The 16897-nt window shown below is 37.0% G+C and overlaps 2 protein-coding genes across 3 annotated transcripts in view; both read left to right on the top strand.

Moving 5' to 3' along the window:
* The first annotated feature begins 1933 nt into the window (after positions 1 to 1933).
* LOC148960143 (cholinephosphotransferase 1-like) overlaps positions 1934 to 16897 on the top strand; it is a 38301-nt gene continuing 23337 nt past the window's right edge. Inside the window, exons 1-2 of one of the 2 annotated variants that reach the window (XM_089109045.1) lie at positions 1934 to 2096; positions 5307 to 5385. The gene's annotated coding sequence lies outside the window, so the exon portion shown is untranslated. The remainder of the gene's footprint in view (positions 2097 to 5306; positions 5386 to 16897) is intronic. The other variant, XM_089109047.1, reaches the window with a different exon arrangement.
* On the top strand, positions 7398 to 16670 carry LOC135685994 (choline/ethanolaminephosphotransferase 1). Its single transcript, XM_065202125.2, has 7 exons — positions 7398 to 7775; positions 8075 to 8367; positions 9556 to 9640; positions 12090 to 12212; positions 13174 to 13335; positions 14510 to 14638; positions 15246 to 16670. Exons 1-7 carry the CDS (start codon positions 7503 to 7505, stop codon positions 15378 to 15380), a joined length of 1200 nt encoding a protein of 399 aa, XP_065058197.2. The 5' UTR covers positions 7398 to 7502; the 3' UTR covers positions 15381 to 16670.

The raw sequence follows: 16897 nt of genomic DNA, 5'->3' as shown, positions 1-16897 counted from the left end.
ATTAGATAATAAGAAATAACGCTAAAACAAAGTACTAAAGGGCAAAGTATTTTAAACAGGATAGCGTATCCCGCTCGACAGCTTGAAGAAAAAAAGCAATTGTTTATCTCGTTTTCAAGTATTATTCATAAAATTGAGTCGTGGCAGAAGATTAAGGTTTGCGTGTTTGAAAAAATTTGTTAAAAAGTATTTGAAGGAGAATCTTTTGCAGGAAAAATATTTTGCAAGAGAATTTGTAATTTCTACTTGTTATCATGCTATATTTTTCACCCAGACATGGAAAAGACTGGAGGAAATACTGATGACTATTTCTATAAGTTGAAATATACCAACATGATCTCAGTGGCGTCGTCACGGGGACATGTCCAACCCAGTTTCCCCACAATACGATTTTCTACTTTTTCGAAATCCCTTGAAAAATCTTTGGGGGGGAGGGGTTGTAGTTGGGCTGATCAAATTGATTTCAATATTCGCACTGGCAAGAAAGCTGCTGTTACGAAAGAAGCTGCTTGAGAAAGTTGCTTGCCAAAGATTTCGAAATAGATTAAAAAATACTAAAAAAGGCTCTTCCAAGAGTCTGAAGGGCGTGGCCGAAAAAAATTTGTTTTCGTCCACCCCATTTTTTCGATTTGACGATGCCACTGCATGATCTGCTTGCTTTTAAAAAAACACTTACGAAAGAAAGATAATTGTATTTCTCGCGGATTAAAAAAAGTATGCTTATAGTCCAAGCTGAAAAATCTTCAAGTAGAAATGAAATAAACAAAGCATTATTGACACATATGAATGAACAAGACGAGAAGATTTGAGAAAGCTCGCTATGTTGATACTTCCAAAGTTTCCGTCGAGAAGAAGTCCTGGAAATTCAGCATATCTATATCCGGTGATGTCTTTATACCGATTTGATTTTAGTTTGTAGACAAATGGGAGATTATATAAATGGGTTTATCTATTTATAGATAGCTTATTAGCATCAAGCATCCTTTTAACGGATTTAAGCTTGATGTTAATGTTGTGCTTTTTAAGGCTGGTCGGTGTATGGTAGCAAAATCCACAATGAAATAAACACGATATATATATATATACTATTTACAAGTTATTATTATAATAAATTCCATTCTTGACAACGAACGATCTTGACAACTTTAAACAACTTGAAAACTTCACTTCAAAACTACTCGATCACCAACTACTCTCCAACTTGAGCACGCCTCTCCTAACTCCAACTGAGCTAAACAATAGATCCATCAATCAATTACTTTAACACAACAATATGCAGCTAAGCGTGCTTTAAAACCAATATCGACTACGGACAGCATAATAATATTAAGTACAAAAGAGCAACGATATTTATTCTAAACATATATTACAACATTAACCTTTTTTAAAAGATCCTAGTGCCATGATAAATATTGCTACTATCTTTAAAGGGGTTAAATTTTATATCATTAACACTGTGATTCAGTCATCTAAAAAAAAGACAGGAAGATATTTGGTAAATAGTAAAGAGTAAATGGAAGACATAAAAGAGTTTGGAACCTGAATATTTTCATTTAAAGTTTAGAAACTGGTACCATAAAGATGAATATAAATTCACCCGAAAATGATGCTGTTGAATAAAACTTTAGATAATGAAAAGCTGGAAAAGAATTGTACATGATTGAAGCCTTAAAAAAGAACAGCATTTTTATGTACCTAACTGTTCTGGATAACCAGGAGCGTCATGACCAGAGATGTGGGGGCTGTTCAGTGGCGGATCCAGCCAAAAATCTGACTACCGCCGAAATGAGATAGAGGGTTGACCACACCCTTTAGACCACACCCATTTCTTGGTCACACCCGGTTTTCTAAAATGATTATTGCTTTCTATAATTTCTTATGTAGACCATTTTGAAGAGACAAGCGTTTACTAACAGGACGTTTTGTTTACTAACAGGTCAATGAACTATGAAGACTTTAAATCTAGAAGTTAAAACTGAATCCAGTTGCTGATTTGATTTCTCTGATTTCTGACAATAATACAAGCAACATACGAGATAAGATCTTGTTGAACTGCAGCAGAACTGAGCTTATAAACCCTGCAGCAGCCTACACAAGTTTGTAACATCAATTTTTTGTTTTATCAAACGCCTACCTTAAGAACAGACGCTTTCTTGTGGGAAGGTAGTAACATGCATCTTTAGGTCTTTCTAATATGTATTAGTAGCGTGTAGCGCATATCATTCTCGAAATGGAAATACAGGACAATTTGTGTTGCCCTTTCCAGTGTCTACAGAAAACAAAGTTTCATTTTACTAAGTAATAAACTATTCTGTAAATCATTAATCTCTGTTTTCTTCTCACTAATCTAATCCTCTTTGCCTTTCTTTATTTGCTTGCATCTGAAATGCAACCGATTATGCCTTATGGGAGTACAAATGCATTCTTTTTCTTATAAGAACCAGTAAATTTGAGTTCAGGCTGATTGTTCTGAATTTTTTCAAAAATCTGAGGCTGGATTGTTCTTAATTTCTTCTTAAAATATAATTGATAATACCATACAAGTTGGACATAGTTGAGGGCCAGGGGCGTCGTACCAGATGAATTCTAGAGGGGGCTAGAATTAACAATTTTCCGACAAACTTTTTTGATTTATTTTAATCAAATAGAAGCATTTCATGTTAGTGTAAGGGAGGTGGGAGAGAGAAAAAAACGTAACCTTTGCCTTCGTTTGAAAGATTTTTAAAATGCACTTTTACCTTGTCTCTGTTTCTTCATACTTAAGGCCGATTTCCACTAGGCGAATTCTTTCGCGCGAATCGAATAAATTTTCGTAGCGATAGAGCAGGACCGTGGTCTACTTTCTGCCAATCGAATTTTTTCGCTGCGAAATTTGAGAACATGATACCGCGCATGCTCACACTGGAAAAAATTCGATTCGCGCGAAAAAATTCGCCTAGTGGAAATCAGCCTTTACTGTGAAAGTCCCTGACATCTCGCATTGTAGAATTATGGGTTTTGAGGAAAAAGCATGTATTTTGGCACACTTATAGAACTTTACATGATGATTATTTTAAAACTCAGACCCATCTCAAAAACTCATTCCATGACGCCATTATGACGTCATTATGACGTCATCACAACATCATTCAATTTTTCCATGTGCTAAATGAAGAAATCTTTGCACTTTGGTATTATCATAGCTAAATGAATTTACCATTCACGAATGAATCTATCTATTGTTAAAAATCACGTTTAGAAACTTTTCACGACTGTAAATTGTTACAAAATTTTCTTCCAAGCATTATCTTGTCTCAACTTCTTGCGCGCTTTTTCGCAAAGCGCACTTGCCTTTCATTTTAGCCATGTCAACCGTTTAGAAAAAAACATATCTCTATTGCTTTAAGAACGTCGAGAATCTGATGAATTAGAAGCCAATGTATTACCTTTTTTAAGAAGTTTTGATTTAGAGATACATGATGCTTTGTGTTATCATAGAATCATTTCCTAACAGAAAAGATTCTCAATTGAAAAGATGCTTTCTATATGTGATTCAAAAAGCTGTTGAGCGTTGGTTCTATCTACGTGAAAGATGCCACGATTATGTGTGTAAGGAATTTTACTATCTTTCTGGAACAGCTGCATTATGTATGTCAATGAATTGTGATGTCGAAGAAGGTCATAATATTCGATTATGAAAAATCTTTGAGACCAAAAAATCTATTATCATTGACTATGAAAAATGTGCCATTTGCCAGAAAGATACCTGGGAGAAACTCAGGGATGTAGTTGTAGGGGGCTTAGGGGGGGGGGGGGCTGCCGGCTGAGCCGTCCTTAGTTTTTAATGCCGAAAATTTGCAAATTTCGCCTTTTGCTATTGTTTTTTGCAACATTTTGTGCAAGAGACCCCTTAGTATTCTGATAGCACTACACCTAAAGAGAAACTGCAATGTCCAGCGACCTTATCGAGAAAAGGATCCGAATATGATTTGATGTATGGGATACTGGCTAAAAACATTCTGAGGTTTGGCGAGTTAGGATGCATGCCAGCTCATTTGGATCTATCCGCTTTCAACTGTGGTAATGGCATCAAAGGAACATTCAAAAAGCTCGAGGCAAAATTCCTCAAAAGCTGCAAGTAGAAGCTCAATAACTTTAAATTAGGAAGAGAAATTGGTTGTAACGAAGAGGACTCTTCCATTCCACTCCCAGGCAAGATAAAGCGAAGTTTCATGAAATTGCACTTGCTAAATTTGCTGCTTCTATTGAAGAAACCTACGTTGATTCAGATAATGAAATTCAACTTTTCCAGTCGGCCAATCTGGTCAAAATGTACTGGATTGGTCAAAATGCTTAGTTAACAACTCGGAGTAGCAAAAAACGGACGCGTACATTTAGAACTTTAGAATATAATTTCAGCTAGTACTGATGATCTGACATCGTATTCAAAAGGTAGAGATCTATTCCTTTTTTAAATACCGATATTGGCACAGCATTAGCAGTTGAGTGTGACATACATTATGACCATCAAGCTGTAATTCTTGCTAAAGCAAGTTTAACAGTACAAAGATACATGCTGAATGATAACAAGCAAGAGTTTGATGGCAAAATTGAATGAAAAGTGCCGGCAAAAATATATGTCACAATCTCTCGAAACATTAGTTGCAATGACTTTGGCTTTAAACCTCGTAATCTAGCAAAAATTTGATCATGAAACCTTCTGACTGTGACGTCATTGTGACGTCATAAAATGAGTTTCAAAGTAGGTCTGAGCTTTAAAAAAATCAGCATGTCAAGTTCTAAAAATGTGCTAAATTGCTTGATTTTACCTCAAAACCCACAATTATTTCACCATTCTGCTGGACCACTACCTGAGACGCCACCATGGTTGCCAGTGGCGGCTCCAGCCTGGGATACGTGTGGGCAACCACGTATCTGTAGGTGTCGGCTAGGGGGGGGGGAAACTCGAACAAGAACCATACCTGAGGGGGGGGCAGGCTTTAAAACAAGAAACAGATATATAACAAACAGATATATGTGGCAACGTCTTCTGAGGGAGCTTTTTGATTTTAATTAATGGGATGCTTTTGTTGGTGTTTTTTCTCGCTGCTGTTTGCTGAAGTAAGAAATTAAATAAAATATTACAATGAGAAAAGAAGGTAGCTTGACAAGGAAAGTCGATATTTCATAGAGATATAATTGCCAAAATTTCTCATAGGAAACGATCGTTCGCTTCAAAATACAGAAAATTGCTTTGTTGTGTTTTTTTGTTAAAGGAGAAAAGATTTTCCTCCCTATTGTATTTACCAACTTATATGCTTATTTAGAATTTGTACGCATTCGCTGTATGTCCTTGAGCAAGTAAAGCCCTGTTCACATTATACAACCGAGTAAATTCATACTCAGGTAAGTTTCTTTTCTTTGTAGTACTAATGCAAAGTTACCTACAATTACTGCCAAAAGTCTTGGAACACCAACGTAGGTTTTCAAAAGCAAATTCAGCCATCCCCCTCTCCCCCTAGGAACAATGTTGATTTACTTTAGAAAAAAGAAAGGGGTTATGGAGTACGCTTTTTCTTGTGGATTGCTTGATATTTTTCTATACTTTCAACATTGTTTTGGGGGGAAAGGGGGGCGGAAGTGGTAGTATTCAAGAAAACAAATGAAAAATAGAAAAGCACAGTGCAAAGTGTTAGGTGTTCCAAGTAATGTTGGCAGTGATAGTAGGTTGGATCCAGGTACATGCTACTCACAGACGGAGGCGGGTTGAACAGGCACGAAGCCAAGGGGGGAAGAGGCGGAGAGGGCATTGCCCGTCCAACTAGAATTTTTTGCCCCTCTATGCCCGTCCAAAATTTTTAGAAATAACATGTTTTTGTCTACATGACTGTCGAAAAAGTCGGTCTCAACAAAGTCTGTGCATTTATGGTAAAAGCCAATGTCAACTGTGCACCAGTCTACACAATGCTATATCGAGCAGCCTGCGTTGAATGCTTGTTTTCAGAACCAACTTCGAAGGGAAAGCTAATTTCCCTTCGAAAAGGCTATGTTCATTTTGAACGGTAACCATTGATGTCACTGCAGTTTGATGACTTTCTATTTTTGGAGCCAACTCTCTCTTTCAAGTAGACGAAATGATAAAGCTCTGTTGCACCTATCATTATGGCGTAGTTCCCTTTTACAGTTAACTTTTCGATTTATTCTGTAAAAAGTAATATAAAACAAGACTTCTTTTAAGATGTTTGCCTTTCTAGTCCCCAATGAGAGAAGATTACAAAGGCTCATTAAATTTCTGTAATTATTTATCCGTTGCAAGATGATAGGTCTGTACCAAACTCTGTATAAATTGCGAGATATTAAATTTTGAAGATTCTTCCATTACTTTGCTTAAGTTATTCAATATCGTTACTTTAATCTTTGCTTTCAAATAACAAGCAGTGAGCTCCTTAGCCTGCGTGCAGATTTTACTTTCCGTTGCGAAGGAGAACTGGCTCTCCTTCGCAATGGAAAGTAAAGTTTGCACGCAGGCTACGGGCTCCTCCGCTTCGCTCAGTTAACAAGCCGACCTTAACTTCGCATTGCCCCCCCAGGGGCGTCGCTAAAAGAAGGCGCTTGCTCCCTATTCTTTCTCCTTCGGCACATAATTTTTTCTCACCCTGTAGTATGATTATAATCTTTTTGAAACAGTTGTAATGTGCTAAAATTTCTTGTAGAAAATTATTATTGGCACCCTATGACTCTGTTAGCACGTATACAACAATTATTGTGAAAAAGTGAACAGAGACCCTTCTGTCAGTAGTTAGGGACTGAAATTGTTACAGCGTAATATACAGCGTAAACTCGTCACCAATTTCTGACAATTTTACAGCGCCCCCCCCCCCTACCAACTGCCCCTCCTTCAAATTTGCTCTGAATCCACCCTTGGTTATGTCGCTTGCTTGCAGGATACCTTCTACGCCCTTTCCCAGGGCCACTGAAGTCTCTCGTGCAGTGTGATATATTGAAATTTTGGTACAGTATTCTAATACCTAAGGCAGGCATTGTATATAAATCAAGGTATGAATTAAATAGTAAATTGTTTCCGTATCTGATGTGACAAGAATAGATTGCTGATTGATGTATTTACAACCAACTGAACTCAGATTTTGATTTGGACACGTGAATCATCCAGGATGCTGTTAATCATAATGATTTCGAATGGCTGTTTCCAAAAGTTTATTGATTTTTAAATTGCCAATACTAATCTGATGGTTAAGACTCGAATGACTAAATGGAAATGAAAATGAATCCAGTAATTGTACCTCTTATACCCCCGCAACACGTGCATGCACCATATCATATCACGTGTTAGCTATTAATCAATGTTACATCACGTGATAACGTATATTTAAGAGTTGGTGATTAATTAGAGAGGGAATTTTTAGTGCAATTAAAGAATGCACAAAATGTATTGAGTGCGTTGTCTTTGCCTCTCGCTCTTTAAGATGTAACGTCTCTTACACACACCATCGTAATACAGATTCATGTGTTTTACTTGTTGTCTCTGTTTTAGGGATCTGGAAAGGACCACTAGAGACATGGCGATCCTGAGCGAGAAGCAAATAGCAGCTGTAAAAAAGCATCGGTACTCAGTAGAGGGGACATCTATAATGGATTTTTTAGATGTTTTGTACTTATGGATGGCAAAGGAGATTCATCACAGGGTCACTGCGAATCTGGTGACAATTATTGGCCTCGTGTCGGTTGTTCTTTCGTGTTCCTTCGTTGCATATTTCAGTTACATTGGAGACCATCAGGTAAGCCAAATTGAATCTAAACTTGCCTGTGATGTTTGCAACCAACGGGCGTGACATGCAATTTTTTATTGGGGCACAATGGTTTTGTCCTCTGTTGCAGAGGTGTGCTTCAAGTTCTAGATTTTATTGTCTTCTACCTTTTATTTACAGTTATTTTTGACTCACTAAAACTTTGCGAATGAGTATACGATGCTAAAAACGATGCTAAAATTTAACTAAAACGGCTAAATCTTCGTAAACTTTTAAATGAATCATATTATACGTACACATCCTCATTAGAAATCGAATATTTATTTTAGCATTTGCAAGCCAGTGGGTACTTCTGTGCGTTCGGATTCCTTATGTGGATGTCCTGTGACAGCATCGATGGAAAGGTTGCACGGCTCAGAGGCTTGTGTAGTCCATTTGGTGAAGTTCTAGATCACGGGGGCGACGCATTTGCCTTGATGATAGCATCCGTTGCTTTAGCGTGTTTCTTAGGGGTAACAGACAACCCACTTGGAACAGTGGCCTGGATATTAGGGGACATGGTTGTTAATTATGTTTCGGAGCCATATACCATTTACGTCTGTGGACATACTAGGATTGAAAGGTAATATATTCTTTTCTTTGATAACTTTGACGCTACTACGCTCCACTCCTTATCTTCTTCGCCCTCTCCACCTTTGCTCTCTCTTCGTTTAGTTCTTCTCTTAATTTATTTGTAGTTTGTTTATCTATTATTTTTAGAAAAGGGACAAGATTGCTTATTTTATGTAGGTATCATGCTAGTTGCTAATTTTTCAAAGTCTCTTTTTTGGCTAATGGTTCCAAAATTTTGAAAATCCTTCTCGCCAACTTTTCATAGGGTTTAGAGCTGCATTCTACTTCCTGTTATCCCGTCTCCAATAACCTGTTCTCTTAAATTATTTAAGCAAATTATTTTTTTATGTGCAAGTCTCCTAAAATCTGCTGATATCATTCTTAGGTTTTCGTGGAAAATTCAGATAATGTGGTAAAAATTCAAAATCAGTAAGCAAAAAATTTCCCTAAAAGATAAAATTATACGAACCTCTCCCTAATTTCATGCTCTGTGCGAAATCGCTTTTGCTGGTGGCTCAAGTTCGGTGCTACAGATACAGGTTAAGAAAGATAACGATATGTTGTTTAGGCTCCAATTCTAATTCCAATAAAGGACTGTATAACTTCGATCAATCATAACGCAAATTCTAGTTTAGATTCCAATTTCGATCCGTTCTAATTCTTTGTCCTATCTAATCTCATTCAATTCAAATTTAAACACATACTTCAACGTGTACTTAAGTGACTACAACAACAACAACTATTAAGGAGTACATCGTACCAGACAATTTCTTACATGCTCTCTCTTTCTAAAGATGTACTCAGAAATCTAAAAAAGGTTGATTTTCTTTAGTTTGAATCATAGACTCATTAATTGTTTCTAGGTATATCATTCTATATTAACACTAGTGTGGCACAAATTCAGCCTCGCATCTTCTCGTAAGACCACTTTGCAAACACATTCCAACAAAATTGTTTTGCAAAAGAAAGAAACAATGTCATTGAAGAAAATATTGATTGATTTTGTCATTGACATTTGTAAAAGTGTCATTGATTTTCCTGCAGCATCATCCACTTTGAGAAAAATATTTTGATGACAAGGCCTCTCTATTTTGAACAGTTTTAAAAAATTTGTACTTCTTTTCAATTGTGCTAAAATCAAATGATTTTCTCTTACATTATAACCATCACGCTCACATTCTGCATTTTTCATTTCAAGCATTGACTTCTACGAAATATTGACGCTGTATATTGTCGTAAGTCTTAGTTATGCCTCATTTGGACCGACCATCTGGAAATACATGGTAAGATTATGAGAGTATTTGTTCAACTTTTAACTCTTTAATCTTCTTGCTTACATTGAACGGTCAGGCCGCCTTGATCGAGTATGTAAATTATCGCGAAAAGATTGGAAGGTTGGGGCTAAGCTTTGAGCAAAATTATTGCACAGGTTTGGCAATTCAGTAATGGCGACCGCGTTGTCAACAACAAAGCGATCGAAATTCAAACCACTTTTGTGGAATAATTAGGCGTCTTTTTATGGTTAAAATCTAATCAAACCAAACTTCAAACCATTGACAACACTTTTAATTGAAAAATTGAAGAAAGCTACTTTGTAAAAATTAAAAATTCTTTAACTTTTTATTGGACAGTCTTCACGCTTTGAAACCTTTGTGAGACTTGCTAAAGCTTTACAAAAAAGTTTAGGAACAGGTTCTGTTAATCGCGACATGATAAGTTCAGAAAAACATTTACAAGATCACATTTAGGTGTTGAAGTACCAATTTGATGATAGATGGCCTTGTATTTGGTGGAAAGTGGCACATTTTAAGCCATTTTATTATGTCCACTCTTTTACAGCTATTGAGGTACACAAATAAGCCTGTTTATAGCGGGAATTTTCGTATTTTCATTTAATGAGAGGATGAAATGTTGTTTCCACAATCTTCAGCATTATTTGTTCTCTTTACAAAATTGCAATCGGCTGGAAAAGATGGACGTTACGATTTGTGACACATTTTATTGATTGAGTTTTGCTGCAACATATCACGAAGCTGCCGCTGCGATTAGGCCCATTGCGGCTCCAAAAATTTCCGACTAAAACATTTAGCAGATTCTCCAATAAAAGTAAGGAAAATGAGCAGTTCTAGACACCCAAGCATAAAGTAAGTGCCCACGAGTTCATTGTAACAAGATATCGTGGATTGGTGCAAAGATGAAATGTTTTATTGCAAATGTTTCACAGGAGCTTCAATCATCATGGCTCAATTTTTGTGTTTTTACGACATGTCGATATTGTTTAAAAATGGGCAAAAATCAATAACATTCTTGCATTTACTATTTTCACCATCAAACCTTGATAAATTTTTCAGCATATTCCAGTTACAAAGTCATCTTATAACTTTTATGAAACTTGCTATGGCAACTTGAATTTTGGTTCGATAAAATTTTTTGCTGCTGTGCTGCCATTTCTGTTTCAGCCTGTGCATTACTTTTGCTCACTAAGTGTATTTATACGACATTAATCAAACTTAAGAAAACATTTTGCGTTCAATTACTTAATCGATGAATGAATAATTGGATAGGAAAATAACTCACCTGAAACGAAGAAGTATATGTCTGCCATTTTGTCTAGGATGTTTTCTATTTTTCATCATTATTTTTCAAAGGGACGCCCATATTTTACAGTTGTTAACACAGCAACTTTAAGCACATATCATGCATGACCAATAAGGATTTTTGCATGGATCGCATAGTTTTTTATTTGTTTTGCCACACCGAGAAGTGAAATAAAGCTGGCTGAATTGGCCTAAGCTTGCCCTGATTGCGTACATCAAAACGACTGTTTTAGTTCGGTATACCTTTTGCTCCCATGCTTAAAGTTTTAGTAAACAAGTCCTCGTGTTCTCTAGTTAGGCTGTGGTAAATTTGTGAAGGACAGAGTAAAAAAGTTTTAAATGAAACCACAATCCTCAGGTTATTCAATTATTTTCAAACAAAGCTCTGAGACCGCTTTTCTCTTTTGTCAACGTCAGCATTTTTCTCGTCTTTTCTGGCTAAACTTTAATGAACTCTCGAAATGTAAATATCTTAGGAAAGAAAGGATATGCCAAAGAAGGCTTGTGTTACTTTTGTCATGGCAAAAACTGCTACAAGCCAAAGCTTCTATCTTGTATGTGTTTGAAGACATTTTCAGTGCAAACCGGGTCCGGAACCTTAAACGGCCTATCTGGGCTCCCAACCGAGATAACATCAAGAAACACGCCACTTCTCGTAATATTAATCGAATGTAAATTAAAGCTAAAACATAATGAGATAAAAAGCCTCAGCTTCCGCTTCTGCTTTTCCACAAGTCAAAAATTAAGAAAATTGGTTTTCAAAGACAAAGACATAATACACTGACAATGGGACCGGGAAAGAGTTCTTTAGCGTGACGCTCTAATCAAACAGAGACCAGCAATTATTGAGAAAAATTGAAATACATCTCACTAATTATGCACATTTAGAGGCATTTCATTGTCCTTTTTCTGATTATTTGTTACAAGTTTAATATTTCTAAAAATATGTTTTATGGCGGTGGATAAAATTATCATTTGATTTACCTTGCCAGTGTTTCATAGGCACCGTTGATCGCGGCTCTAATTAGAGATTGTAGCATCAAAATACTGTTTCTTTCTTTCTGACATGTCTGTCTATTAAGGAACTCGTTGGGAATTTGTTCTTTTTAGTGCTTGATATAAACCTTTTCCCTAGATATTACCAAGTGTTGGCTTCAGAGTTGTTCACATTTTTTATGGATTAAAAATTTACATTTGGCTTGAACTTGCATTTGGAAAAACAAGGCAATTCTACGTTGTAACAAAAAGCCGTGGATTGGTGAGATGCTTCTTTTAATTGTCTTTAATATGAATTATTTTGTTGTAATCTAGTCCGAACATTCAAGATCTAGTATCAGCACCAGCAGCAACAGCTGTGTCACGGAGGGGACTGGAGGGGACTGGAGGGGACTGGAGGGGACTGGAGGGGACTGGAGGGGACTGGAGGGGACTGGAGGGGACTGGAGGGGACTGGAGGGGACTGGAGGGGACTGGAGGGGACTGGAGGGGACTGGAGGGGACTGGAGGGGACTGGAGGGGACTGGAGGGGACTGGAGGGGACTGGAGGGGACTGGAGGGGACTGGAGGGGACTGGAGGGGACTGGAGGGGACTGGAGGGGACTGGAGGGGACTGGAGGGGACTGGAGGGGACTGGAGGGGACTGGAGGGGACTGGAGGGGACTGGAGGAGATTGGGAAGCATGCCCCCTCGGCTCTCGGCTGAATAGATTTTGCATGTCGTCTAAATTGGATGATAACATTTTTTGCAGAAAAGTAGCACTTTGAGAAAAGTATATTTTGTGGTCCAATTCTATGATTTTGAAACTGCCTTTACGCCACCGAAAGTAATTCATGGGTGCTTCCAGTTGGTGTCTTCTTACATCTTGCAGAAAAAATGGCGTGTTCTAAAATTTGCACCCCTACAGCCACCATTGAGAAGGAGAGCTGGGGTTGACCTTGAAAATATTTGAAGGAGGACAAATTGATAACGAGTGATGATAAAATAACTATAAAGCATATACCGACTAGAACCATCAAAGATTGATACGCGAGTGGCACCCACAATAACAATTTAGCCTTTAAATGTTTAGGATAATTTTATTTGTTCAATGCTCCGACGAATTTACTTCACAAACCGCTTTTTTATTTTTCAGTTACATTAATTTTCATAAACACACGATATTTTAATACAAATGAGATCCTCGAAAGCATTCCAGTCTCACGAGGTTTGCTTGCTTTTAGAGTTTCTGGCATTCCATTGCTCCGGTTATACCTGTTTTCATCATACTGACGTCAGCATCAATAGCCTTTGTTAGTGTTTCCCAAGAGGTCCTTCAAGAGAATTCCATCCTATTCGGCCTTTGCTTTGGATTTTCCTTCGCCAAGATTCATGTGCAGTTAATCGTAAGTATACTATAAATACATTGAGCAGGTAATTTTCAATTTGTCGATTACCGGCGTTGATTACATTATAATTTGAGAGTCGTTCATCAACACTTTTCAGAGAGTGTTTTGTTACATTGAAATATGAATAAAATTCATTTTGATGAGCGCAATAGCCAGCATAAGAAATTCCATGGTCTTGACGTGAACTAAGCACTGAAGTTGTTCAAATACTTATAGCAGCATTATTATTGTAACAAAGAGCAAAGACTTCCTTATAAGGTCAAGGGTAAGGTTTTATGATCACGTGAACCTTTTAAATTGCGAAAAGGGATCATCTTCAACAGAATGTACTAAAAATGGTCTTACCTGCTGTCTTAAAGCAAATAATGTCTCTTGTGTTGTATCCAAAAGGAAATATTTCATTTTCTCCTCCGCAGAAGGATAACGTCTGAGTGGTAACTGTTTCACTCCGTTTCCACCCTTAGGTCCCAGCAGATCACTGCTAACTTTTCTGAACCCCTGCATATGTGGGTATTTGATAAAAACCACAAAGATTTATTCGAATTCAAGTGACATGGTCTATGTAGGTTATACCCCCGTGACTGGACAATTGCTTGTTAGACTATATTCGCTTATATTTCGCTGTGCTGTATGTTTCGTTGTTCTGCAATAGATCTTTCTGAGAGTAATCCACATCAAGTATTTTTTCCTAAGAGTCTCGATTACGTCTACATCAATACATATATTTAAGGAATTGAACGTGGCATTTATTAGAGAGGGCGTGGAGTGTAGCAACTTTTTTACGACAGCCAACATTTTGTCAAATAGGCAAGGATTTTATCAATGGTAACGAAGAGAATTCCAGTAAGAAAAAATTTGAGCAATGGGAAGATAACGAAATCTACAAAAGTTTTCTCACCAGGGGCTGCATAGCCTTCGTCTAGGATTTGCAACTCTTAGCAATGTAGCTAAAAGGTCTCAGCATCTTTAAAGGGTAGAACTTGCGTTTGTTTGATAAAATCTTAATGTCTTAAGCGAAGTCTCGTTCTTAGCCGTTAAAAGATATTGTCAAATAACTGCATAAAATTTTTACATGCCATTTTATATGCATATTTTTGAGCTGTGAATAATTTTTTAAAGTCTATTTTAACAATCCGTTTTTGATAAATACACAATCTTGTTCAACTTTCAGATTGCAAAAATGTCAAAGTCAAGTTTTCATCTGCTCGACACTGCATCGGTTTTGCCAGTTTTTATCATGTTTGGCTCTCTCGTGATTGAAGCTAGCGCCGCTGAGAAACATCTCCTTATCTATTCTACGGTAATTTTACTTCTGTCACTTTCCTTATCGAACTTCTGGCTATGTCAAGAAACAAAAAATGCAGCCTTCAACAAAAATGGTATATCAAAATATGATCAGGCAGATCTGCTTTTTATAAACGATTATTGTTGTTTTGATTATATATCATCGTCTCAGTCGAGACTCAGAGATGATGTCATAAAAAATTTATTTTGAGAATTTTTGAATTTTCACCAAATATTCCTAAAGAACACCAAGAAGGACTTCCAAGTACGCAAAATCAGTTAAAAATGTTAAAATAGTGAGTGAGTGACATGCATCTCAGAATATTTTTGCAGTCATTTCTTGCAATTTTTTAGAACGTTTCGATATTTTTAGGCATGTTTTTAACATACTTGATACATTTCATTTCTAAAATTTAATTCATTACTTTACAAGGTTTCCTAGACCTCGAGGCCCTGGGGCAATTTGCCCCCCCCCCCTCCCTCCCTTCGGCGGCTTTGGTTGAGAATATTACTTGAGAATTCTGTTCAATTCAATCAGATCTTAGAGAACTTTTCCATTTGAAATAGGAATTTCGACATTCTCTCCCATTTCTAAACAGACTTTTGCATAATCTATTTTCTAGATTGCAACAGGCCTGGATGCCACGATATACTTCCTTCGCCTGCTCCACCAGCTCTATCATAGCCTCGGACAAACACTATTCCTTTTGGACCACAACCAAAACCAATGCAAGGAAAGCAATGGCTTTTCAAAATAACAGCAAGGAAAGGAAACATTTATTTCAGTTCGAAAATACTTTCTTGAAGGTCTTATTCTACTTCCCTATTTTGAAATATGGTTAAAAACGGTGAGGTATATTCGCTTCCCTGCCTTTCTCAACCTGTCTTTCAACAGATACACTGTGAAAGATATTAGGAAAACAGACGAAAATTATTTAACATGGCCTAAATACAACATCTAAACTAAGACAAGGGACAACACCGATCTCCAATGAACGCTCGTTGGTTCTAAGCAGCAACAAACCATTCAAGCTATGACAGACAGATATAACTGCTCAACTCTCGCTTTTTTATCGGAAAGATTCAAGGATTTTCATTGGAAAATTAAACTGTAGAAGCCTTTTACAGTAACAGAAGAATTGCGAGGCTACAGGGTCAGGTTTCCCAATGAACTTTCCGAATTTCAGAATTAGAATTTCGCTCGAATTTCAGTATAATATGCATATATGATCATATTAATAGTTTAATTTTCGTTTTTGTGCCTTTCTTGACTGACCGCAACACTCCTTATTTCCATTTTAATCTACTTTATCACTGTAGATCCGAACATATTTTTTTTGAATTTGCTTGTCATGTACTTGAAATTTTGTATTTTCTTGTTATCTGGGTATTATGTATCTAATCAAAGAGAGTCATCAGCACTCTAAATTATTCTGACAGTTTTGTTTCAGAATCAGTCTTTTTCTTGGGACTTTGACAATAGTTGCCACAGTTTTGCGACTTATGAAATGTGAATGTAAAAAGACCTATACATGAGTTTGAATTTGCATGAGAAAACGTTTTTGGAGAGATAAAAAGGTTAGTTAACGGCAACAACATGGCAAATGAAAAGTGCCAAAATGACTTAAACATGGCCATCCCTTTCCCAACCACTTTCATCTTGGCTTACAAACTTACAAAATAACAGCAGCTTGACACGCTGAAAAGGTTTTGATATTGACCCAATCGAGGGGCAAATCACTCCAAGAAAATCTCGTACACCTTTTGTGAAAATCCTATTGTTTTATCTGAAATCCCCAAAAAACCTTTATTTTAGGAAAAATCTCGTACGCTATTTGCAAGAGTGAATTGCCCCTCGACCCAATCATATCTCACCCCAGAGTTCTACTTTTAGACCGGGGTGCCATGTTTTAGTTCAGGTTAAATCCTCATATCATGCTATGTTCCAGTCAAGGTTAAGTCCAGGGGTATAGCTAGGGGGTCTAAGGGATGTAACACCCCCCATAAACTTATTAATCCGTTGGTAAATCTTCGCTTTGTTTATAAAATCCTTACTTTGTCAGTAAAATCATCTATCAGTAGGTGAAATAGCATCTAAATTCTTCTCCATCTTTGTCTTCGTCGGTAATTTTTTTTGATGACCCTCCACCCCCTGGTCTAGAAGGTCAAGCGACGCCACTGGTTAAGTCCTCAACTTGTGCGATGTTCCAGTCCAGGTTAAGTACAAATTTGGTTTTTTAGGCTCGACTACCCTCAGATACTGCGCCCTGGATTG

The sequence above is a fragment of the Rhopilema esculentum genome, chromosome 6, assembly GCF_057945365.1.
Source record: "Rhopilema esculentum isolate cy_ngs chromosome 6, ASM5794536v1, whole genome shotgun sequence".
NCBI lineage: Eukaryota > Metazoa > Cnidaria > Scyphozoa > Rhizostomeae > Rhizostomatidae > Rhopilema > Rhopilema esculentum.
This window is presented reverse-complemented; position numbering and strand designations above follow the sequence as displayed.

What these genes read in the sequence shown, in the direction of transcription:
- LOC135685994 (XM_065202125.2), top strand. Translation starts at nt 7,503, where the DNA reads ATGTGTTTTACTTGTTGTCTCTGTTTTAGGGATCTGGAAAGGACCACT. An exon ending in CGACCATCTGGAAATACATG is followed by an intron (nt 9,641 to 12,089) that starts GTAAGATTATGA and finishes CCTTTTCCCTAG; the next exon opens with ATATTACCAAGTGTTGGCTT. An exon ending in AGATTCATGTGCAGTTAATC is followed by an intron (nt 13,336 to 14,509) that starts GTAAGTATACTA and finishes TTCAACTTTCAG; the next exon opens with ATTGCAAAAATGTCAAAGTC.